General features: G+C 30.2%; 1 protein-coding gene across 2 annotated transcripts; it reads right to left on the bottom strand.

Moving 5' to 3' along the window:
- Positions 1-3,425: 3,425 nt before the first annotated feature.
- On the bottom strand, positions 3,426-23,463 carry srsf9 (serine and arginine rich splicing factor 9). 2 transcript variants are annotated; one of them, XM_073829779.1, is made up of 5 exons: positions 23,374-23,463; positions 21,442-21,758; positions 21,157-21,353; positions 9,611-9,783; positions 3,426-4,048 (listed from the first exon to the last, which is right to left on the bottom strand). In XM_073829779.1, the coding sequence occupies exons 2-5, from the start codon at positions 21,597-21,599 to the stop codon at positions 3,827-3,829; spliced, it is 750 nt and encodes a 249-aa protein (XP_073685880.1). In that variant the 5' UTR covers positions 21,600-21,758; positions 23,374-23,463; the 3' UTR covers positions 3,426-3,826. The 2 variants fall into 2 exon arrangements, with proteins under 2 accessions (XP_073685880.1, XP_073685881.1); XM_073829780.1 differs by having other exon boundaries at positions 21,442-21,608; positions 23,374-23,451.
- Positions 23,464-25,282: the final 1,819 nt, after the last annotated feature.

Below are 25,282 nucleotides of genomic sequence, written 5' to 3'. Positions count from 1 at the left end.
GTTAAAAAGAAAACCCAAGTCTTTTTTCTCATAGTTGCAAGATTATATCTCAATTTTTTTTTTCATCATTTCTGTTTACATCTCTTCAGTATTTGTGACATTTTATCTTAGAATTTAGACGTTATAACTCACCATTCTGATTTTGTTTCCCCCCTCAAAATTGCAAATTACAAACCAGCGAGTTTAGATTTTAGATTTTTAACAGTTTCGATTTTCAACCACTACGGAATTACGAAAAAAAAAGTAATTGCAACTATTAATCTTACATTACTGAATTATGTGTTTTTATTTACCTTTTTTTTTTTAATGCATATCTTACTATTTTGTTAACCAAAATTGTAAGAAAAGCTTTTTTATTCCTTAGTGGAAACAAGATTCCAGTTTTAAGCTTCAGTGTGCTTCAGAATATGTTTATGTAGATCAAATGACGTGGGAGTGGGTGATTGATTTTTTTACTTCTATCATTTTATTTTTCATTGCAAGGCCAACAATAAGAACACATGTTTTGCTTCTTCCACAAAGTGTCCAATGGCCCTCAAAGCCGTAACGAAGCTGTTCGAATCAATTGCAAAATAATTCACAGTTTCGAATCGCCACACGCTGGTCAAAAAGTGTAAGTGCAACGAAAACGACCCAAACATACATAAAATCCTTGTACTAACCAATGAAAGTGTGCGTGTGTTTTTTAGACTTTATAATCAATATAATCATTTCATTTGAAAGGCTTGTTTGCTTGTTTTATGAAGCGGTTAATCAAGCCAACAACAGACTATTAAGTACAACTCATCCTTTATTTTTTAGAGGACAAATGTATCATTAAAAATGTTTACAAATTTATGAAAACAGTGATGATTACTTAAGAAATTAAGCGGGAACTGCCATTCAAAACTAGTTCAATATTCGTTTTTCAATCGCGGATAGATCGCTTTAACCAGCGGACTAAAAAAATAAATAACACGTTGTATCCATGTAAAATTACTGTAAAAGTACCCGAACGAACCATAGTTTACTGAAATAACATAGGAGTTTAATACGCGATCCGAATCACTGATTCTAAGGTTTTGAAGCCTCACAGAGTTTACAAAACACTAATCTAAGCCAATATAGAACAGTAAAACAACAATAATTATTTTATTTTAAAATATACACAAAAAAGGCCAGATGTATTATTGAATTCACGACGTTCAGTTATGAATTACATGAATCGCGTAAACGATTTACCCTATATTTCACACACAAAACGCCGAAATGTGACAGAAAAACATCGCCTAAAGTAAAATCTTGATTTTGGTTTAACATTTATATCGTAAAACAGTTGTCAAATCTTACCTCACTCTCTTTGACCGTTGAAACTAAAATTGTCGCGCTGAAATTCAAGTTATACTGCTCCGCCTTCTTTGATTTGATTGGCCATCTCAGAGATTGGCGAACGCTGATTGGCTTAAGGCGAGACACTGCAGGTGAATATGGTAAACAAATTAACTAGTAGTTATTGCCTTACTTACCCAGTTGATTAATTACATTAATAGCTGCAAGCATTTTTTTTGTATTATGAGTTTTCTAAAATGTTAGGTTTAATTATGCAAATGAGCCACTATTTACTGAAATATGCGCTAATTTGCGGGTTAAATTTCTAGTACAAAAATCCAAACGATGAAGTCAGTTTCTTCAAGTCAAATTCTTGTTTTTTTTTTGACATATTAAAGTCAAAAATCTCATTTTTGTCACTCCATAATTTAGAAAATACTTAGAACAGACAGAAAACAACATATTTTCACAATTTTGGGGGGTTGAAAATGTATATAATCAAGCAAACTATATATGAACAAATCCATCTGTAAAAACCTTCAGGATATAGGCAGGAATAAAAATGTAAAATTTGGTGTGTGTAACTGCTTATGAAGTGGAGATTTATTGCTTAGTGTAGGAGAAAAAAAACGCTTTTTAAGAAAACGGCTTAAAAATATGAACTGAATTGAAAAATTTAGATGAAAATGCTATAAAAGAAATACTTAACAGTGTTTTTTAGATGTTTTCTTTCCACTAGTCTGAAAAAAAAAAAACACTATGAAAAACCAAAAAGCCCAGGTCTATGAAAAAACAGTGTTTTTCCCTGCAGTGTCTCCCCTTTAACAAATAAAAGTTAGTGTTGACTTCAACATTACTGAAACCTAATACATATATGGGACATCAAATCAGAATACATCAGTCTATTACACTAATGGAATAATTACAAGTCTGACTAATGGGCTTCTCAGACATTTTTAGACAAATGCAAATTTCATGTTTATATTCAGTTGTGATTATGTTTTCCATTTGTTACCAATCATTCAATTTAAACAATTAGACTTTATGTGGACAATTGGCTCAGATAAAACAAAAAATCGTATGAATTAAATATGCAATTGCTCAAACATGTCACTAAGAAAATACTGAAAGCCTAGCATAATTTAAAAAATTAACTGCTATATAAAAATCATTAACGCATTACAGTAAGGTTATATTTATTAACTACATTAATGTGATCTAACATTGAGCAGTTTTTAATATTTAATATTGTTATTTTTTAACATTTGTTAATCGAAAATATCTGTTGACATCAGCATTTCCAAATGAATAAAAAAAACTTGTGCATTCCAAAAAAAAAATGTCCATGTCCAAAAACTGTCATAAAAACATGATTTATTAATATTTTTTTCCACTTTCACTGACGTCGATTTTTTTAACCAGCATCTGTTCTATCCATAGATACCAAACGTTCATTAATTTTCAGAATTGTAACCCTTTAAATGCTGGTTTGTTTGCATAATGCCACAGATGTTTTTTTATGAAAAAATTAAAAATAGTAGTCAATTTCCATATACTAAATGCTAAGCAGAATTTTTTTCTTTGCTTATTAGATTCTTGGGTGTGTCAGTGAAGAACAGCAACATTCATTTTGAGGCATTTATATTTGTTATGTAGTGTTACATTTAAAAAAAAAAAAATGCCAAATTTGAAAAAAAAAGGGCACAATCTAGTAAAAAATGGTAAAAATGTAAAATTTGAAGCCTTGCCGATATAATGCTTGTTAGCAAATATTGTGTCATTTTATAGCCAAATGGCCCTGGGTTAAAAAATTGCAGTTTTAATGGGTTTCACTGTGTATACATTTTTGTCCTTAAGGTCCTGAGTGTGAGTATTTTTTTGAAGGAAATGAGGATGAAATATTAAAATTTCAATAAAAATAAACACCTGAGCCAAAATGTATGCAGTTGGCATTAACACAGGCACACTTATGACAAAAAACAAAACTGAAATGGACAAAACTGTCCATAAGGTCGCACAAGGGTTCAACTCTATTTTTTAATATTCCTGCAAAACACTAGTTTGTAAAAATGACTCAACATACAGAAGCTTTGATTCAATGCTTTAATTGAAAAAAAAAATTATGCATACAATCATCACATGATACAAAACCAGAAAAAAAGCAAAAGAAAAACCACATGGGGAGATTCCAGAAAGAAACGTTTTAAAATTGCAGCCTTTTATTCAAATTATAAAAAATAAAAATCATAAAACAGTCGACGTCTATGAAATGGACCAGATTAAATCACAAACAACACATCTTTACACGTCTGTTGCCTCATGTCAACACTCACAAAGGACAAAACGGGTTATTCATCTTCAGATCTTTCACAATCATAACCACATCCACGTGATCATTAACATTCGCAAGCTCTCCGTGAACTGAACGGTGAATAAGGCCTTTGGGGTTCCTACAATGGAATGTAAATTACAAAACTGAGAAAGAAAAGAGGGTGCGAGGCGGCGAAGAGGCGTCCGCTCATCGATAGTGGCGCGGCGGGGGGCTGTGATGCTGGAGCGGGGCTCGTCGGGAGGGCGGGCTATGGCGGGTCATGTGACGCGGCGGCGATCGGTAGCGGGACGGCGGTGACCCTCTGCTCTGGTACGGGGGTGTGTAACGTCCGCGAGATCTGGAGCGGGAGCGTGAGCGACCCCAGCTTGTGCCCCGCTCCTCCATCACTCTGATGTAGGACGTCTCTCCCTGTGACACAAACAATTACTGTTGAACGAATGTTGATATGTTGAAACATGATATAAATACTGTTCAGTTTGTCACAAAAAAAACGATCGTTTCGTGTCTTAGGGCATCAATATATCGTTACGAGCCGCAGGGTGTAATTTGGATTTGTCTGTGCATGTTTTTTTTTTACTTTTAAAGGTTTGGTGCCCATCCACTGCCATTATATGACTGACAGACTGCACCACTTTGAGTTAAAAATCTTTGTTTGTGTTCTGCTGAAGAAACAAAGTCACCTACATCTTGGATGCCCTGGGGGTAAGAAGATAAACTTCAAACTTTCATTTTTGGGTGAACTATCCCTTTAAGACTGGTTTACTTAAGACTGGTTTTGTGGTCCAGGGTCACATATATAGAATACTAGGGATTAGGGCTGGGTATTAGCTATCAATATGTGACCCTGGACCACAAAACCAGTCTTAAGTCGCTGGGGTATATTTGTAGCAACAGCCAAAAATACATTGTATGGGTCAAAATTATTGATTTTTCTTTTATGTCAAAAATCATTAGGAAATTAAGTAAAGATCATGTTCCATGAAGATTTTTGTGTAAAATTCCTACTGTAAACCTATCAAAATGTAATTTTTGATTAGTAATATGCATTGTTAAGAACTTAGTTTGGACAACTTTAAAGGTGATTTTCTCAGTATTTTGATTTTTTGCACCCTTAGATTCCAGATTTTCAAATAGATGTATCTCGGCCAAATATTGTCCTATCCTAACAAACCATACATCAATAGAAAGCTTATTTATTGAGCTTTCATATGATGTATATATCTCAGTTTTGTAAAATTTAACCTTATGACTGGTTTTGTGGTCCAGGGTCACATATTTCATTTAAAATGTTAGATTTGCAGACATAGGATCCATATTTTGATATAAATGCTGGTAACTGAAACTCTCCTACTTAAGTTTATTACTGAAATGCACATCTACATTAATAATAGGGTCAAATCAACACTGTAACAATAAGTCATAAATATGTGCATCCATTGTACACCATGTAAACAAACTGCAAAATGCACATTACTGTAAAAAAATAAAAAGACTGTAAATGTGCAACAGTGAAATCTATTAAGAACTTCAAACAAGTTTAAGAAAACATTTTTTTTCTAGATTTAAAACGTTCAAAACAGGCCCATCATAAAGCCCTTGTCTGCGTATACAAAACAATCTAACTGTCCATAAAACAGTTCTTAACTACAGCCGAATCATTTTTGATCACCAGATTTTCTGCAAAAAAAGCAGCTGATGGTGACACCTTCAGGACGAGAGGTGAATATTCATATCCTTTTACGTGAAGCAGGCGCATTAAGAATCGATTCGGGGATTTCCCGAATCGATATCGTTGCGTTAAACTGAAGATCGATTAAAAACGGAGAATCGATATTTTTTACCCAGCCCTACTAGGGATGCACCGAAATGAAAATTCTTGGCCGAAGCTGAACAAAATTAAACACTGGGCCGAAGACTGATTACTGAACATGCTGTTTGTGTTTTTCCTCCCATGTATTTTGCCTTTTTTTTCCACCATTGCATAAATTAAATAGACAGATTTGTCTGCTTTTCAAAAAAGATAATAAATCAATTATAAAACAACAATATAAAAATATTTACTGAACACTGAACACAAAGCTATAAGTTAGTAAACTAATATGTTTTGGCCATTTTTAAGACCTCTTCTAGAATCAGGCATGTGTTTTTAATGTTATGGACAATGTTAAAATGTTTTAATAGAGCTGCTGTAATGATTGTTATCACTATTTTTGTCTTTTTGTCTTTTATTTTACAGAACAACAGTAAAATTACAATGCAAACATTTATGAATGTTGACTTTTATTTTGGCGGAAACCTGCAAGAAGACCATAGACTATAAAAAAAAATATGGACGTAGTGTCTGTGACGTCACCCTAGGTGGGTGCTGAAACCACGCCCACCTAGCGCGACAGTGGTGAGAGCAGTGGCAATCCACCTGTCACTCAAGTGGTCACGCCCTTAATTATGCAGAATTTTAAGGCTTAATATAACTTAAACGAACGAGTTTAAAAAAAAATCACCCCCCTGACAGTTGACATGAAGGGCAAAATTAGCTATATAGACCAAAACCACTTATTGTTCCAGGTTGTAAATATATTTTTTTCTGCTGTAAAGTTGGGCATTTTAACATGGGGCGTCTATGAGATTGCAGTAAGTCTGTAGCAAGTAAGTCGATGAAAATTAAGCCACTTCCGTGTTGGTTTCAATAGAGAGAGCGGGAGGTTGCTGCTTGAAGAAGATCTTTGCCTCAGTACTACTTTTTGCTGCCATTTATGAATGATTCTCATCACGCAGATTTTTCTTGTGCTTTGGACTTTGAACCCTGGCTAAGGAGCTCGTGCAGAGCTGTCAGAATAAATACAATTCATGCATGTATTAGACAACATAACATTCTATAGTGTTTCCCACAGGATTTTTTGAGACTGTGGTGGGTGGACCTATCTGGTGCACTTTGAGAAATTAAAAAAATTAAAAACTTCAACACAGGTTCAGTGTGCAAAGCTGGTGAATTGACTTGTAATTAAAGTTTAAAGGGAACTCGGTCCTCTTTTTAGTTGTAATATAGTGTCTCAGTCTAAATTACACTCGCACTGGTGAATTTGGAAGCCAAACAAATTAGAATATAATGATAATAATAATAATAATTTTATATTATTATTCCTGACTGTAATAGCCATCACTGTAAAATAAATGTGACCCTGGACCACAAAACCAGTCTTAAGTCGCTGGGGTATATTTGTAGCAATAGCCAAAAATACATGGTATGGGTCAAAATTATTGATTTTTCTTTTATGTCAAAAATCATTAGGAAATTAAGTTAAGATTTTTTGTAAAATTCCTACTATAAATATCAAAATGTAATTTTTGATTAGTAATATGCATTGTTAAGAACTTAATTTGGACAACTTTAAAGGTGATTTTCTCAGTATTTTAATTTTTTTGCACCCTCAGATTCCAGATTTTCAAATAGATGTATCTCTGCCAAATATTGTCCTATCCTAACAAACCATACATCGATAGAAAGCTTATTTATTGTGCTTTCATGTGATGTATACATCTCAGTTTTGTCAAATTTAACCTTATGACTGGTTTTGTGGTCCAGGGTCACAAATGAGTAAATAAATTAGTCATTAGAAAATAAAATAAATGAAATAAAACGAGTATTTTACAGGTATATTACTTTACCTTATTCCACAGTAGGGAAATTACAATACTTTTGTCCTAATTTCTATTCTTGCAAGCAGGGCCTAAAACTACCTTTCCGCCAATGGCTGGTGACTTGAGAAAATTTACCAGCCATAAATATTTTTTCCTGGCCAGTTTTTGCAGTTGCTGCTACTACAACTAAACATATTTAATAATACACCAAAGAACCAACCATTGCATTTTAATCACAATACAAACAAAGATGAAACACGACTTTATTGATACGTTTTTTTTTCCTTTTAGTGTCCTCAAAATATAATAATTTGCGTATCTGACGAGTATTCCATATGTTTGTCAGTTATGTTAAAGCTTGCAACATGTCAGTCTGAAATATACAGCTCATATCCTCCTCTCATGCAGTTATAAATGCAGCGTTTTGACTGAACCACTTCTACTTTTGCTGCACGAGATCAGAACACTTTTTATAATTTTCTGAGTCATGAAAGAGTCTGCCTTTCTTTACTGCAAAGCATTTGCTCCGTCTAGATGCGCTTAAATCTGCACTAACCATGCGTTCCTGTCACGTATCACACATGCGCACTTCAATAAACCGACAGAAAGCGGGTTATTGCGTTTACGTGCCGCCTGAAATCGGGGCAAGAGGCAGAAAGCTACTTGTGTTGACCGTTTTATGTTTACACCGATTACCTTACTCCAGTAAAAGAAAACAGGTTACCGTTTTTTTATGACCATGTCCGTTTTCGGCTTATTAAGCATAATCGGTTTAAGAACGTGCATGTAAATGCACTCAATCAAAGGAGCCGCTCTGACTCTGAGACGCCACAAACACCGATGACAAGTTGATCGCCTGAATGAAATGTGCGCTTCGCTTTAAAACAAGCAGCGCAAACAGACTTGATGAGAGGATAACGCCATAATTACACTTAGTTCCTTTGATGGACACTCTGCCAAAGCGATGTCACGAAACACAACGTTAAAGACATTTTATGTTAAAATGACGAGTATGAACGGTTTATTATGAAACTGTGGCGGGCCGCCACACTCTAGTTAATGAATGGGAAACACTGCTGTAGCTTATTTACTAATGGTTTGAGGCCATTTCACAATTTCAGTCATACAGTAACCAGCTACAACCAGCTCTTTCTCTTCTCATGGAAGACATGCAATGCACTTCTAAACAGTCTCTTGCTGTCAATGCTTGTAATCATTTTTGTGCCTTTCTCTGACAGTTTTAAATGCTTCCACACTTCCGACATGTTTGCTGCTCAATTTTGGCAAAAATCATAATCACGATTATTTCGGTCAATATTGTAATCACGATTATTTAAATGATTATGACAGGGTCCAAAACTCTATATAGTGATTAATTTAAAGGTAGCAATACAGGGAGAAAAAAGATTGCTTTAAAAAAATACTGAATATTTGTATGCAAATCTAAAGTAGTCTAAAAGTACTACAGAAATTTTATGTTATTATTTGAATGTAAATAAAACAGGGTCTTCACTGCAATAGTTAAACATGCTTTGTTTCTTATTAAAACTCCAAACGTCCTTCATTCACGAGCAGCGAGTGATTTTTCTCTTTGTATTTTTACGTTTTATTCATATTAGGCACAGAGACGGCAGAAGGAATATTATGTGTTGCCGCTGTACCACACGGGTCCAATATACTGTTGCACACATATTTTCATTCTCAACTGTTTATGGTCATTTAAGACATAACTCTTGTCAGTTTACATGAATATTCACCAAGCGCCTCATTTTGAAATGTTGTTGCGTGTATTTGAGCGTTTAGGCGCACCCTGAGCTAAAAGATACCTTTAAATGTCCGTGTTCTGCTCCGTCTATGAGCACATTCACAGAGCAGCGCAAGTTTTCTTATGCGCTATTAAAAACACAACATCGAAGAAACATTAATAAATCAAGCACGTACTGTTTTATGAAAGTCACGTTACATGATTTAGCTGATTTGCATGTGAAATTAGGCTTTTATGGAGGAGCGAAAGCGCACCAGTGGAAAGGGGGCGCAATAATCGTCTCATTTCGATTACTGCATTTTCATGATCGTTTGAAGGAGAAATCGAAATCGAAACCGAATTTCGATTAATTGAACAGCCCTAGCGTCACGCCATTGTTCGCCATCATTTATTCTGCCTTTTTGCTTATTCGGCCGAACACGGAAAGAGCTTTTTTTTGCTATTTTCAGCCCGAATAACTTCAGTTGCCGAACATTTGGTGCATCCCTATAGAATACAACTTGCAATGAGGTGTAAACCTGGTCAGCTAGTTATGCATTAAATATAAATAAACAATAGACCCTGACCTGGTGGGATCTGAACTCTGTGCCGTCGAGGCGTCTCAGCGCGTACTCCATATCCTCACGTCTGAGGAACTCCACCACACCTTCGCCGTCACGCTGCACATCAGCGAAACACACGTCTCCAGCCTCCCGCATGTGGTCTTTCAGATCCTGCCAGCTTCCGGTGGGAGGAAGACCTGCATAAGAGACACGACACAAATGTAAAATGTTTTTTATGCTACAGTCTTGAAAATTATAAAGGAAAGTGCTGTAAACGTGTGTAAAATGTAGATGCGTGCAAACAAATGATCCTATTTTTGCACTATTTAAGTCAAGCATTTACAATGCATTACAATAAAAGCTTAAGTTAAATGTATATTGTGACCCTGTTTGTAGCAATAGCCAAAAATACACTGTCTGGGTCAAAATTATTGATTTTTCCTTTATGCCAAAAATCATTAGGATTTTAAGTAAAGATCATGTTCCATGAAGATCTTTTGTGCATTTCCTACCTTAAATATACCAAAACATCATTTTTGATTAGTAGTATGCATTGCTGAGAACTTCATTTGGACAATTTTAAAGGCAATTTTCTCAATATTTAGATTTTTGCACCATCAGATTCCAGATTTTCAAATAGTTGTATTTTGGCCAAATATTTTCCATAAATCAATGGAAATTATTTATTTACATTTCAGATTTAAAAAATGCCCCTTATGACTAGTTTTTTTGGTCCAGGGTCACAATTAAGTTCATATAGATTTAAAGGTTAGTTTTATTAAATGCATTTTACACCATATCAGCATCAAAGGCAATTAATGGCAAACTAAAATTAATATTAAGATTTAAAATGGATTTAATGAATAAATCTTAAATTAATTGTATACACTAACTAAAAACATATTTTACAAACAAATTAAAAATATATAAATAAATACATTTTTTGTAATATTTTACTAGGAGAAACTTAAAAAAAAAATCCATTAATGTACTTTTGAGTATTATAAGGGACAGTTCATCTGAAACTGAAGATTCTGTCATCATTTACTCACCAAACCCATAATTTATCTTATAGGCTTTTGTCTCTCCATTGAAAGTTCAGGTAACCAAAAAATGAAGATCCAAAAAGATAAAACTAATTCATATGAATCAAGCATTTAATCCAAGAGAAATGATCCTTTTAATCAGCCTGAATGAGGTCTGTTTGTCATATAAAGCGATCAAATCTCTTTACAAGCCTTGGATCAAACTGCTGGATTTATATGGATTTATTTTACAATGGAGAAACAAACAAACAAAAAGGTTTGATTAAACTGACAATCCTAATTTTGGTTGAACTGTCAATTTAAATACTCAGAAAGTACATTAATGGACATGGACACAAAAAAATAAAAAAATCTGATATTTTCCCAAGAGAAATTATCGACCATCATTTTAAAAGATTGTATATACATATATTTGTTCATTTATTTATTATTTTTTGTGTGTATGTGTTTTCTGTTTTCATGTTTTAGTATGTTTTGTGTGTTTTTATTCTTTTATTTCAGTTTTAGTTATTTTAGTACATCACAATTCTTATATTTTTCCAAATGAATTTATCAAAAATCAATTTAAAAGACTGCATATAATTGTTATTTTTCTTCATTTATTTATTTTTGTTAAATAATATGTTACTTTACTATTATTGAAATACCATTATCGTTTTTGTTAATATTTTGAACAAGATTTTATTTTTATATTTTGTTTTCATTTTTATTTCCTTTAACGTTTTAGTAATTTGTGTTTTTATTCTTTTATTCAGTAAATCAAAATGTTTATATTTTTCCAGATGAATTTATAAAAATCTATTTTATATAAGTGTTATTTCTGTTCATTAATTTACTTTTTGTAAAATAATTGTATTTTAGTATTACTGATATTCTACAGGTCCTTCTCAAAAAATTAGCATATTGTGATAAAGTTCATTATTTTCTGTAATGTACTGATAAACATTAGACTTTCATATATGTGACCCTGGACCACAAAACCAGTCTTAAGTCGCTGGGGTATATTTGTAGCAATAGCCAAAAATACATTGTATGGTTCAAAATTATTGATTTTTCTTTTATGCCAAAAATCATTAGGAAATTAAGTAAAGATCATGTTCCACTAAGATTTTTTGTAAAATTCCTACTGTAAATGTATCAAAATGTAATTTTTGATTAGTAATATGCATTGTTAAGAACTTAATTTGGACAACTTTAAAGGTGATTTTCTCAGTATTTTGATTTTTTTGCATCCTCAGATTCCAGATTTTCAAATATTGTCCTATCCTAACAAACTTTTTTTTACAAACAAATTTTACCTTATGACTGGTTTTGTGGTCCAGGGTCACATTTAGATTCATTACAACACAACTGAAGTAGTTCAAGCCTTTTATTGTTTTAATATTGATGATTTTGGCATACAGCTCATGAAAACCCAAAATTCCTATCTCAAAAAATTAGCATATTTCATCCGACCAATAAAAGAAAAGTGTTTTTAATACAAAAAAAGTCAACCTTCAAATAATTATGTTCAGTTATGCACTCAATACTTGGTCGGGAATCCTTTTGCAGAAATGACTGCTTCAATGCGGCGTGGCATGGAGGCAATCAGCCTGTGGCACTGCTGAGGTGTTATGGAGGCCCAGGATGCTTCGATAGCGGCCTTAAGCTCATCCAGAGTGTTGGGTCTTGCGTCTCTCAACTTTCTCTTCACAATATCCCACAGATTCTCTATGGGGTTCAGGTCAGGAGAGTTGGCAGGCCAATTGAGCACAGTAATACCATGGTCAGTAAACCATTTACCAGTGGTTTTGGCACTGTGAGCAGGTGCCAGGTCGTGCTGAAAAATGAAATCTTCATCTCCATAAAGCTTTTCAGCAGATGGAAGCATGAAGTGCTCCAAAATCTCCTGATAGCTAGCTGCATTGACCCTGCCCTTGATAAAACACAGTGGACCAACACCAGCAGCTGACATGGCACCCCAGACCATCACTGACTGTGGGTACTTGACACTGGACTTCAGGCATTTTGGCATTTCCCTCTCTCCAGTCTTCCTCCAGACTCTGGCACCTTGATTTCCCAATGACATGCAAAATTTGCTTTCATCCGAAAAAAGTACTTTGGACCACTGAGCAACAGTCCAGTGCTGCTTCTCTGTAGCCCAGGTCAGGCGCTTCTGCCGCCGTTTCTGGTTCAAAAGTGGCTTGACCTGAGGATGTTTCTACTCCAGACTCAGTCCACTGCTTCCGCAGGTCCCCCAAGGTCTGGAATCGGTCCTTCTCCACAATCTTCCTCAGGGTCCGGTCACCTCTTCTCGTTGTGCAGCGTTTTCTGCCACACTTTTTCCTTCCCACAGACTTCCCACTGAGGTGCCTTGATACAGCACTCTGGGAACAGCCTATTCGTTCAGAAATATCTTTCTGTGTCTTACCCTCTTGCTTGAGGGTGTCAATGATGGCCTTCTGGTCGGCAGTCTTACCCATGATTGCGGTTTTGAGTAATGAACCAGGCTGGGAGTTTTTAAAAGCCTCAGGAATCTTTTGCAGGTGTTTAGAGTTAATTAGTTGATTCAGATGATTAGGTTAATAGCTCGTTTAGAGAACCTTTTCATGATATGCTATTTTTTTTAGATAGGAATTTTGGGTTTTCATGAGCTGTATGCCAAAATCATCAGTATTAAAACAATAAAAGGCTTGAACTACTTCAGTTGTGTGTAATGAATCTAAAATATATGAAAGTCTAATGTTTATCAGTACATTACAGAAAATAATGAACTTTATCACAATATGCTAATTTTTTGAGAAGGACCTGTATTATAGTATTTGTTAATATTTTGAACAAGGTTTTATTTTCTTTAATGTTTTAGTAATTTTTTTTTGGGGGGGGGGGGGGGTTATTATTTTCAGTTAGTTATTTTAGTGCATCAAAATTCTTATTTTTCCAGATTAATTTATCAAATATAAATGTGAAAAATTGTATATACTTTGTATATATTTTTGTTCATTTATTTATTTATAATTGTTTGTACAATAATAGATTATAGATAATAGATTTTATTTTTACATTTTCCATTTTAATTTTTATTTTCTTTAACGTTTCAGTTATTTTTTGTGTTTTTTGCCTTTTCTGTCCAGTGTTTTAAACTCTTTTATTTCAGTTTTAGTTATTTTAGTGCATCAAAATTCTCATATCATTCTAGATTAATTTCTCAAATATAAATGTAAAAAATGGTATACACTTGTTATTTTTGTTCATTTATTTACTTTTTGTACAATAGATAGAATAGATTATAGATAATATATTTTATTTTAATATTTTTTGGTTCAATTTTTTTTTTTCTTTAACGCTTCAGTAATTTTTGGTGTGTTTTTGCCTTTTCTGTCTTTCATTTCAGTTTTAGTTATTTAAGTACATATATATACATATAAAACTATATATTATATTTTTCCAGATGAGTTTATAAAACATCAATTTAAAAGATTTTATATACTTATTATTGTTCATTCATTTATTTATTTTTGTTAAATAATATGTTACTTTACTATTATTGAAATAGTTTTCGTTTTATATTTTGAACTAGATTTTATTTTTATATTTTGTTTTCATTTTTATTTTCTTTAATGTTTTAGTAATTTTATGTGGTTTCTCTTTTATTTCAGTTTTAGCTATTTTAGTAAATTGAATTTAAACTTTTCAAATATTTTTTCAAATAAGTTGATCAAATTTAAATTTAAAAGATTGTATATGTTTGTTGGTTTTATTTATTTATTCTTGTAAAATAATGTTATTTTAGTATTACTGACATACAATTATAGTTTTAGTTAATATTTTGAACAAGATTTTATTTTTTATATTTTCTTTCACATTTTAGTAATGTTTTTGGGGTTTTATTATTTAATTTCAGTTTTAATTATTTTAGCACATCAAAATTCTTTTATTTTTCTAGATTAATTTATCAAATATTAATGTAAAAAGCCGGTATATACTTGTTATTTTTGTTCATTTATTTATTATTTTTTGTACAATAATAGATTATAGATTTTTATATTTTCTGTTTTAATTTTTCAAGTTTTAGTTATTTTAGTGCATCAAAATTCTCATATCATTCTAGATTAATTTCTCAAATATAAATGTAAAAAATGGTATACACTTGTTATTTTTGTTCATTTATTTATTATTTTTGTACAATAATAAATTATAGATAATAGATTTTTTTAATAGATTTATTTTTGTTAAATAATATATGTTTCTTTACTATTATTGAAATACTATTATAGTTTTTGTTAATATTTTGAACTGGATTTTATTTTTATATATTCTGTTTTCATTTTTATTTTCTTTAACGTTTCAGTAATAGTTTGTGTTTTTGCCTTTTCTGTCTACAGTGTTTTTATTCTCTTTTATTTCAGTACATCAAGAAAAATTACATAAACTGAAATAAAATGAGTCTTATATTTTATGCAGTTACTATTTATTTGATTTATTTTCAAGTAATGATTTTTTGTTTTAGTTAACTATAATATCTAATACTATTTTTGAAATACTAGTTTTTGTTAATATTTTGAACTAGGTTTTATTTTAATATTTTCTGTTTTCATTTTTATTTTCTTTCACATTTTAGTCATTTTTGGTATTTTTATTCTTTTATTTCAGTTTTAATTATTTTAGTTAGTCAAAATGCTTATATTTTTCCAGATTAATTGATCAAAAATCAATTTAAAAGATTGTATATAATTGTTATTAATTTATTTATTGAAAAATCATGTTATTTTAGTATTACTGATATACTTTTATAGTATTTGTTAATATTTTGAACAGTTTTATTTTTATATTTTTATATTTTTTTATATTTTATATTTAATGTTTCATTCATTTTTTGTTTTTATTCTTTTATTTCAGTTTTAGTTATTTTGGTGCATCAAAATTCTTATATTTTTCCAGATTAATTTATCAAATATAAATGCAAAAAATTGTATATACTTATTATGTTTGTTCATTTATTTATTTATAATCTTTAGTACAATAACAGATAATAGATTTTATTTTTATATTTTTACTTTGTTTAACATTTTAGAATTTTTTTGTTGTTATTCTCTTTTATTTCAGTTTTATTTTAGTAAATCAAAATTCTTATATTTTCCTACATTAATTTATCAAATATAAATGTAAAAAACTGTATACACTTGTTATTTTTGTTATTTTTTTTTGTACAATAATATATTATAATAGATTATTTTTATATTTTGTTTTCATTTTTATTTTTTAATGTTTTAGTAATTTCTTGTTTTTCTCTTTTATTTCAGTTTTAGTTATTTTAGTGCATCAAAATTCTTTTATCATTCTATATTAATTTATCAAATATAAATGTAGAAAATTGTATACACTTGTTATTTTTGTTCATTTATTTACTTTTTGTACAATAGATAGAATAGATTATAGATAATATATTTTATTTTAATATTTTTTGGTTCAATTTTTTTTCCCTTTAACGCTTCAGTAATTTTTGGTGTGTTTTTGCCTTTTCTGTCCAGTGTTTTTATTCTCTTTCATTTCAGTTTTAGTTATTTTAGTACATATATATATACATATATATATATAAAAATATATATTATATTTTTCCAGATGAGTTTATAAAACATCAATTTAAAAGATTTTATATACTTGTTATTGTTCATTCATTTATTTATTTTTGTTAAATAATATGTTACTTTACTATTATTGAAATCGTTTTCGTTTTATATTTGGAACTAGATTTTATTTTTATATTTTGTTTTCATTTTTATTTTCTTTAATGTTTTAGTAATTTTATGCGGTTTCTCTTTTATTTCAGTTTTAGCTATTTTAGTAAATTGAATTTAAACATATTTTTTCAAATAAGTTTATCAAATTTCAATTTAAAAGATTGTATATGTTTGTTGGTTTTATTTATTTTTTCTTGTAAAATTATGTTATTTTAGTATTACTGATATACAATTATAGTTTTTGTTAATATTTTGAACAAGATTTTATTTTTTATATTTTCTGTTTTTATTTTCTTTCACATTTTAGTCATGTTTTTGGGGTTTTATTATTTAAGTTTTAATTATTTTAGCACATCAAAATTCTTATATTTTTCTAGATTAATTTATCAAATATAAATGTATAAATATATAAATGTTCATTTATTTATTATTTTTTGTAAAATAATAGATTAAAGATTTTGATATTTTCTGTTTTAATTTTTATTTTCTTTAACTTTTTAGAAAAAAAATTATTCTCTTTTATTTCAAATATTTTTTAGTCAAATATTAATGTAAAAAATGGTATAAACTTGTTATTTTTGTTTATTTATTGATTTATTATTTTTTGTACAATAATAGATTATAGATAATAGATTTTATTTTTACGTTTTCTGTTTTCATTTTTTTTTAACATTAGTATTTTTTTAGGTTTTTATTCCCTTATTTTAGTACATCAAAATTCTTATATTTTTCTAAAAATTCATCAAATATAAATGTAAAAAATTGTATACACTTGTTATTTTTGTTCATTCATTTAATTATTTTTTGTACAGTAATAGATTTTATTTTTATATTTTGTTTTCATTTTCTTTTCTTTAATGTTTTAGTAATTTTAGGTGGTTTCTCTTTTATTTCAGTTTTAGCTATTTTAGTAAATTGAATTTAAACATATTTTTTCAAATAAGTTTATCAAATTTCAATTTAAAAGATTGTATATGTTTGTTGGTTTTATTTATTTTTTTCTTGTAAAATAATGTTATTTTAGTATTACTGATATACAATTATAGTTTTTGTTAATATTTTGAACAATATTTTCTGTTTTTATTTTCTTTCACATTTTAGTAATGTTTTTGGGGTTTTATTATTTAATTTCAGTTTTAATTATTTTAGCACATCAAAATTCTTTTATTTTTCTAGATTAATTTATCAAATATTAATGTAAAAAGCCGGTATATACTTGTTATTTTTGTTCATTTATTTATTATTTTTTGTACAATAATAGATTATAGATTTTTATATTTTCTGTTTTAATTTTTATTTTCTTTAACATTTTAGAAAATAAATTATTCTTTTTTATTTCAAATATTTTTTAGTCAAATATTAATGTAAAAAATGGTATAAACTTGTTATTTTTGTTCATTTATTGATTTATTATTTTTTGTACAATAATAGATTATAGATAATATATTTTATTTTAATATTTTTTGGTTCAATTTTTTTTTTCTTTAACGCTTCAGTAATTTTTGGTGTGTTTTTGCCTTTTCTGTCTTTCATTTCAGTTTTAGTTATTTAAGTACATATATATACATATAAAACTATATATTATATTTTTCCAGATGAGTTTATAAAACATCAATTTAAAAGATTTTATATACTTGTTATTATTGTTCATTCATTTATTTATTTTTGTTAAATAATATGTTACTTTACTATTATTGAAATAGTTTTCGTTTTATATTTTGAACTAGATTTTATTTTTATATTTTGTTTTCATTTTTATTTTCTTTAATGTTTTAGTAATTTTATGTGGTTTCTCTTTTATTTCAGTTTTAGCTATTTTAGTAAATTGAATTTAAACATATTTTTTCAAATAAGTTTATCAAATTTCAATTTAAAAGATTGTATATGTTTGTTGGTTTTATTTATTTTTTTCTTGTAAAATAATGTTATTTTAGTAATACTGATATACAATTATAGTTTTTGTTAATATTTTGAACAATATTTTCTGTTTTTATTTTCTTTCACATTTTAGTAATGTTTTTGGGGTTTTATTATTTAATTTCAGTTTTAATTATTTTAGCACATCAAAATTCTTTTATTTTTCTAGATTAATTTATCAAATATTAATGTAAAAAGCCGGTATATACTTGTTATTTTTGTTCATTTATTTATTATTTTTTGTACAATAATAGATTATAGATTTTTATATTTTCTGTTTTAATTTTTATTTTCTTTAACATTTTAGAAAATAAATTATTCTTTTTTATTTCAAATATTTTTTAGTCAAATATTAATGTAAAAAATGGTATAAACTTGTTATTTTTGTTCATTTATTGATTTATTATTTTTTGTACAATAATAGATTATAGATAATAGATTTTATTTTTATGTTTTCTGTTTATTTATTTTTTACATATTAGTATTTTTTGTTTTTATTCTCTTATTTTAGTACATCAAAATTTTTATATTTTTCTAAAAATTCATCAAATATAAATGTAAAAAATTGTATACACTTGTTATTTTTGTTCATTCATTTATTAATTATTTTTTGTACAGTAATAGATTTAGTTTTTATACTTTCTGTTTTCATTTTTATTTTCTTTAATGTTTTAGTAATTTTATGTGGTTTCTCTTTTATTTCAGTTTTAGCTATTTTAGTAAATTGAATTTAAACTTATATTTTTTCAAATAAGTTGATCAAATTTCAATTTAAAAGATTGTATATGTTTGTTGGTTTTATTTATTTTTTCTTGTAAAATAATGTTATTTTAGTATTACTGATATACAATTATAGTTTTTGTTAATATTTTGAACAAGATTTTATTTTTTATATTTTCTTTCACATTTTAGTAATGTTTTTGGGGTTTTATTATTTAATTTCAGTTTTCATTATTTTAGCACATCAAAATTCTTATATGTTTCTAGATTAATTTATCAAATATAAATGAAAAAAGACGGTATATACTTGTTATTTTTGTTCATTTATTTATTATTTTTTGTACAATAATAGATTATAGATTTTTATATTTTCTGTTTTAATTTTTATTTTCTTTAACATTTTAGAAAAAAAAAATCTTTTATTTCAATTTTTTGTCAAATATTATTGTAAAAATTGTATAAACTCATTTTTGTTCATTTATTTAATTTTTATATTTTCTGTTTTAACTTTTATTTTCTTTAACATTTTAGAAAAAAATATTTTTATTTCAAATATTTTGTCAAATATTAATGTAAAAATGGTATAAACTTGTTGTTTTTGTTCATTTATTGATTTATTATTTTTTGTACATTAATAGATTATAGATAATATATTTTATTTTTATGTTTTCTGTTTTCATTTTTATTTTTTTAACATCAGTATTTTTTTTTGTTTTTATTCTCTTATTTTAGTATAGGGCTGCAACTAACGACTATTTTAATAGTCGACTAGTCACCGACTATTGAAACGATTAGTCGACTAATCGGATAATTATTCAATTTTTCTCAAATTTAGCATGAGATTGCTTTAATTATGTGGAAAATTATAGTAAACACAAGAAAGAAGGGGGTACTTCAATGAAAAATGCATATTTTGCTGCTGATAGGCCAATTCATACTAAAAGTAAATAAAAATGCCCTGTCTAAAACCAATTAGGCACAGTGCTCGGTCAGTACAGACATAAATGCATAAATTAAGAAACTCTATAATTTTTTTAATGGACAGGCACATTTGTTTTATAAGAAAAAATAAATTAAAATCAAGTAAACATTTTCTTCCTGTAAACCATCAGCAGCAATAAAACAGTAAACAAAAATGTATATCCAAAACAAAACGTATTGGCTTCCATGTTATTTAAATCTTACCGAGGCCAGCCAAACTCCGTTTCATTCAACTGTCCGACGTGCTTTCTCTTTAAATGTTCGTGCATCACAGAGGTGCTGCCGTGATGCGCAAGGACTGCTTTACAAACCATGCAGGTAATATTTTAATTCGCCATAGCAGGCTAAAATGCTCCCAAACTTTACGCCTGTTTCATACATACTCAGTCTGCAGTGCGTCTACAGTCCATGTGCGTTACGTATGCGGTGCAGAAGAAGCACAGACTCGTTTTGCTTTCACACAGAACGCGTTTGCAGTCCGTACATTGTGAACGTTCTAATCCGTTAACATGGGTGTGGAAAAAAAAACGCACTGCAGACGGAGTATGTGTGAAACGGGCTTGTTTTGGTACGCGCAGCTGCTGCGTTGGACGCCGCCATTTCTGTATGTTATCGCTCAGCATAGAAGCTGCGTATGTGCGACTCTCGGCAGAAAGATGCCTCACTCGGTTGTCTGGCGACAACATCGACAATGAAATTCATTGTCGACTATTTCTATTATCGATTTTTGTCGACAACGTCGACGAATCGTTGCAGCCCTATTTTAGTACATCAAAATTCTTATATTTTTCTAAAAATTCATCAAATATAAATGTAAAAAAAATTGTATACACTTGTTATTTTTGTTTATTCATTTATAAATTACTTTTTTGTACAGTAATAGATTTTTTTATATTTTCTGTTTTAATTTTTATTTTCTTTAACGTTTCAGTAATTTTTGGTGTGTTTTTGCCTTTTCGGTCCACAGTGTTTTTATTGTCTTTTATTTCAGTTTTAGTTATTTTAGTACAAGATACTTTAAATAAAAATAAGCAATGGTGCCTTGGCAGTCTTACATTTTATGCAGTTAATATTTATTTTCAAGTAATGATTTTTTGTTTTAGTTAACTATAATATCCCTGCTACACAATCCATTGAAGTATGATTCTTAATACTCTATATTCTTGCCTCAATCCTGTTAACTCACCCGTCACAATAACACGAAACTCAGATCTGCGCGTCGGGGGCCCGAAGCGTCCCCGTGGTCCTCCTCCTCCTCCTCCTCCTCCTCCTCCTCCTCCAGGTCCACTAAATTTGGATCCAGAAGATCGAGGATATTCCACACGCAGCTTACAGTCTCCAAATCCATATCCATTCCTTCCAAAGACGGCGTCCTCCGCATCCCTAGAGGAAGAGAGGGAAAGTGCTCCTAATTTGCGTTCTACACTTGAAAAAGCCTCGTCCGCGTGTTCCGGGAGGCCGCGCGACTCACCGTGGGTCCTCAAATCGCACGAAGGCAAACGGGATGGTGCTTCTGTTGTTCTTCAGCTCAATATCCCGAATTTTTCCGTATTTGTAGAAGAGATCCTCAATGTCCCTCTCCTGGACGTCCATGGGAAGGTTTCCCACGTAGATCCGTCCGTCCGACATGGCTTTAACCTTCGAGGAAATAGAGCGTTTCCCTGCGTCAGGGGCTTTCAGAACATCCAAACTCTAGTCCGTCCCAATAAAAGCCTCTATTTACAACTCTAAACTCATGTCGAGTTCAAGAAACCCAGCACAGGACCCTCCAGGACCACAGTCTGAAAACTTAGAAACAAGGACAATCAATCAGAATGAACATACACGACGGTCAGACGAGGAACAAGGGCCTGATGCTTTCAATCCAGCATTAAACCTTTGAATAACATCATTGACATCGTAATTAACCTTATTTATTTAATCCAAAGCACAGCCGAAACCGTAAAATCACAAAATATTTTTAGTTTTTAAAATAAATGCTTTCTATTTGAATATGTTTTAAAATGTAATTTATTCTGTGATTTCAAAGCTGAATTTTTAGCATCATTACTCCAGTCTTTAGTATCAGATGCTGGTTCAGAAATCATTCTAATATTCTGACTTGCTGCTCAAAAACTTTTATTATTATTATTAAGTTGACAACAGATGAGTAGAAATCGTTTCAGTTCAGAATAACAGCATTTATCTGAAATTGAAATCTTTTGTAACATAATAAATGTCTTTATCATCACGTTAAAGCATCCTTGTTAAATAAAAGTTTTAATTTCTATAACTAAATATAATAATAAACAATTAATAGAATTAATAATATAGAATAATAATGATTCTATAATATAAAAATTATGACTCCAATCTTATGTTACAAAAGCTTTTTATTTCAGATAAATGCTGATATTTGGCTTTCTATGCATCAAAAAATCCTGAAAAAAAGCTCACCGTTTTAAATATTGATAATAACACTTTAATAATAGTATTAATAATAATACTCTAATATATCATATTATATATAATAATAAAAATAAATGTTTTTGAGCAGCAAATCAGCATATTAGAATGATTTCTGAAGAACCATGTGACACTGAAAAATGAGTAATGATGCTAAAAATGCAGCTTTGGTGACAGAAATAAATTAAAAGGTTAAAACATATTCAAATAGAAAGCAGTTATTTTAAATAGTAAAAATATTTCACAATTTTACTGTTTTTGCTGTACTTTGGATCAAATAATTGCAGGCTTGGTGAGCAGAAGATACTTTTTTTTTTTTAACTTTAAAAATCTTACTGTTCAAAAACTTTTGACTGGTAGTGTAAAAAATATGTTAAATGAAGATACTTATTGCTAAGGCCTAAAGAATGACTTTTAATATGTTAAAAGGCATGCAGCACACTTTAATAAGCAGGAAATTAGAAATAACTGCTAAATAAACATCTGATATAAGCTTTGCAAAGAGAATCACTTCGCAAATATGTACGTTTCAACATTTAATTAAAAAAAATCTGTTTATATTTAATCTCTTTTTACGGCAGGCTTTGATAATTCAATAAATGGAGTCAAATGCAAATCAGAGAACAGCCATGACAGCTGCTAACAATGCTAATATCTCTCAGGTCGTCTAACGCATTTAATTCACTATTTAACTCAAAGTATCTACCTAAATCCGTTCGTTTTCGTTTATATGTTACGTGGTCACCTGAACAAGACTAAAAGTGTGATATTTCTGTGTTTGATAACACTACAACACAAACACATTAGCATACTAGCTGTTAGCTTCTTTGTTGAGACAAGTGCTCAGAGCAAAATAACGAACAGCAGCAAATAACGAGGACAGGCTTTTTTTTTCTTACGCATAAATGTGGTTAAAGATGAAATAGAACTTAAGTCTGAAACGAATGGTTGGGTTTACCTCTGTAATTTGCAGCTCGTAATAAAAACCGAGGATAAATAAGCGCACGCGCTTCCCCTCCCCGGATCAGGAAGTGACACCAACTTCCGCCCCCTTCAGACTCAAACGAGCAACTGCAGCAAACGGCGGAAACCTGTCACTACAAAACTCACAAGCAAAACACGAGCACAAATGTTGTCTATATCACAGTCGAATTAAAATTAGATAATATAAAGATGCGGATTTGACTGATTTAGGATTTTTATATTCTTAAAATTGAAGAAAGTTAAACTAAACAGATAAATGTTTTTCCTAATGTATTAATTTCATGTACACATTTTAATCAGCCCCGGATAAACCGCTCTTGTTTTCATTTGTAAAAAAAAAAAAAAACGTAATCTCACCTGAACATGTTTGCAGATGTGTGTGGGATGTCTCCGACATGGAAAGTCCATATAGATATTTTATTTGTAAACATACTTAAGTTTTTCTCTTATTTCAGTTAATCTCATAAAACTAGCATGCTAAGCCAGTTGTACTACTTCCTGTCTGGTGGTTTTAAAAATCACGCATTGATGGGTGGAACGAAGCTTTTCGAATCTCTGTATCGCTTAAACCATTGCGTCGCAAAATGATTCACTGTTTTGAAGCGCTCCAATCGGATCGCGAATCATTTGTATTAATTCGGACTTTGCAGCGGGTTCGCGAATCATTTTGCAAGTTGAATAATCCCTGCTTCAAGTACTGATCTGAAAAGATGGTTCGGGGCTTTAGAGCGCAGATCGTGATTCATTTGACTCAGATTGGAACTTTGGAGCGGATTCGTGAATCTTTTGACTCAGATCTGAACTTCGGATCAGGGTTGTGTATCTTTGGATTCAGATCGAAACATCAGAGAGGGTTCGCGAATCTTTTGAATCAAATCGAAACTTCGGAGAAGGTTTGTGAATCATTTGATTCAGAATGGAACTTTGTAAAGGGTTTGCAAATCTCTTGATTTAGATTGAAACATCGGAAAGGGTTTGCGAATCTTTTGATTTAGATCGAAACATTGGAGCGGGTTTGTGAATCTTTTGATTTAGATCTTCGGAGTGCGTATTTGACTCAGAACGGAACTTCGGAAAGGGTTCATGAATCTTTTGATTCAGATTGGAACTTCGTAGCGCGTATCGTGAATCATTTGATTTAGATCAGGCTTTTTGGTTCACAAATCATTTTGAGAATTAAATGACCTACGCTTCGAGTCCTGATCTGAAATGATGGTCTGCTAATCATTTGTTTCAGATTAGAAATTTGGAGCATGTACGCAAATCATTTTATTTAGATTGGAACTTTGGAGAGGGTTCGCGAATCTGTTGAATCAGATTGAAACCTACGAGAAGATTTGTGAATCATTTGATTTAGAACGGAACTTTGGAAAGGGTTTGTGAATCTTTTGACTCAGATCTAAACTTCGGATCAGGGTTGTGCATCTTTGGATTCAGATCGAAACATCAGAGACGGTTCGCGAATCTTTTGAATCAAATCGAAACTTCGGAGTGCGTATTTGACTCAGAACGGAACTTCGGAAACGGTTTGTGAATGATTTGATTTTGATCGGAACTTCGTAGAGGTTCATGAATCTTTGGATTTAGATCAGGCTTTTTGGTTTGCAAATCATTTTGAGAATTAAATGACCTACGCTCCGAGTCCTGATCTAAAAATGATGGTCTGCAAATCATTTGTTTCAGATCAGAAATTTGGAGCATGGACGCAAATCAGGTTCGCGAATCTGTTGAATCAGATTGAAACTTAGGAGAAGGTTTGTGAATCATTTGATTCGGGAATGAAACTTTGAAAAGGGTTCGTAAATCTTTTGATTTACATCAAAACATCGGAAAGGAATCATTTGACTCAGATTGGAACTTTGGAGTGGGGTCGTGAATCTTTT

This window comes from Garra rufa, chromosome 23 (genome assembly GCF_049309525.1).
Source record: "Garra rufa chromosome 23, GarRuf1.0, whole genome shotgun sequence".
NCBI lineage: Eukaryota > Metazoa > Chordata > Actinopteri > Cypriniformes > Cyprinidae > Garra > Garra rufa.
Note: the sequence above shows the minus strand (reverse complement) of the source record. Positions and strands in the feature narration are given on the sequence as shown.

Excerpts from the sequence above, each read along its gene's own strand:
- srsf9 (XM_073829779.1), bottom strand. The coding sequence starts at position 21,599 with ATGTCGGACGGACGGATCTACGTGGGAAACCTTCCCATGGACGTCCAG. Across the intron at positions 9,784-21,156 it reads GTTTCGTGTTATTGTGACGG|GTCTTCCTCCCACCGGAAGC; the intron begins GTGAGTTAACAG and ends TCTCTTATGCAG. Across the intron at positions 4,049-9,610 it reads CAGAGTTCAGATCCCACCAG|GGAGAGACGTCCTACATCAG; the intron begins GTCAGGGTCTAT and ends TTTGTGTCACAG.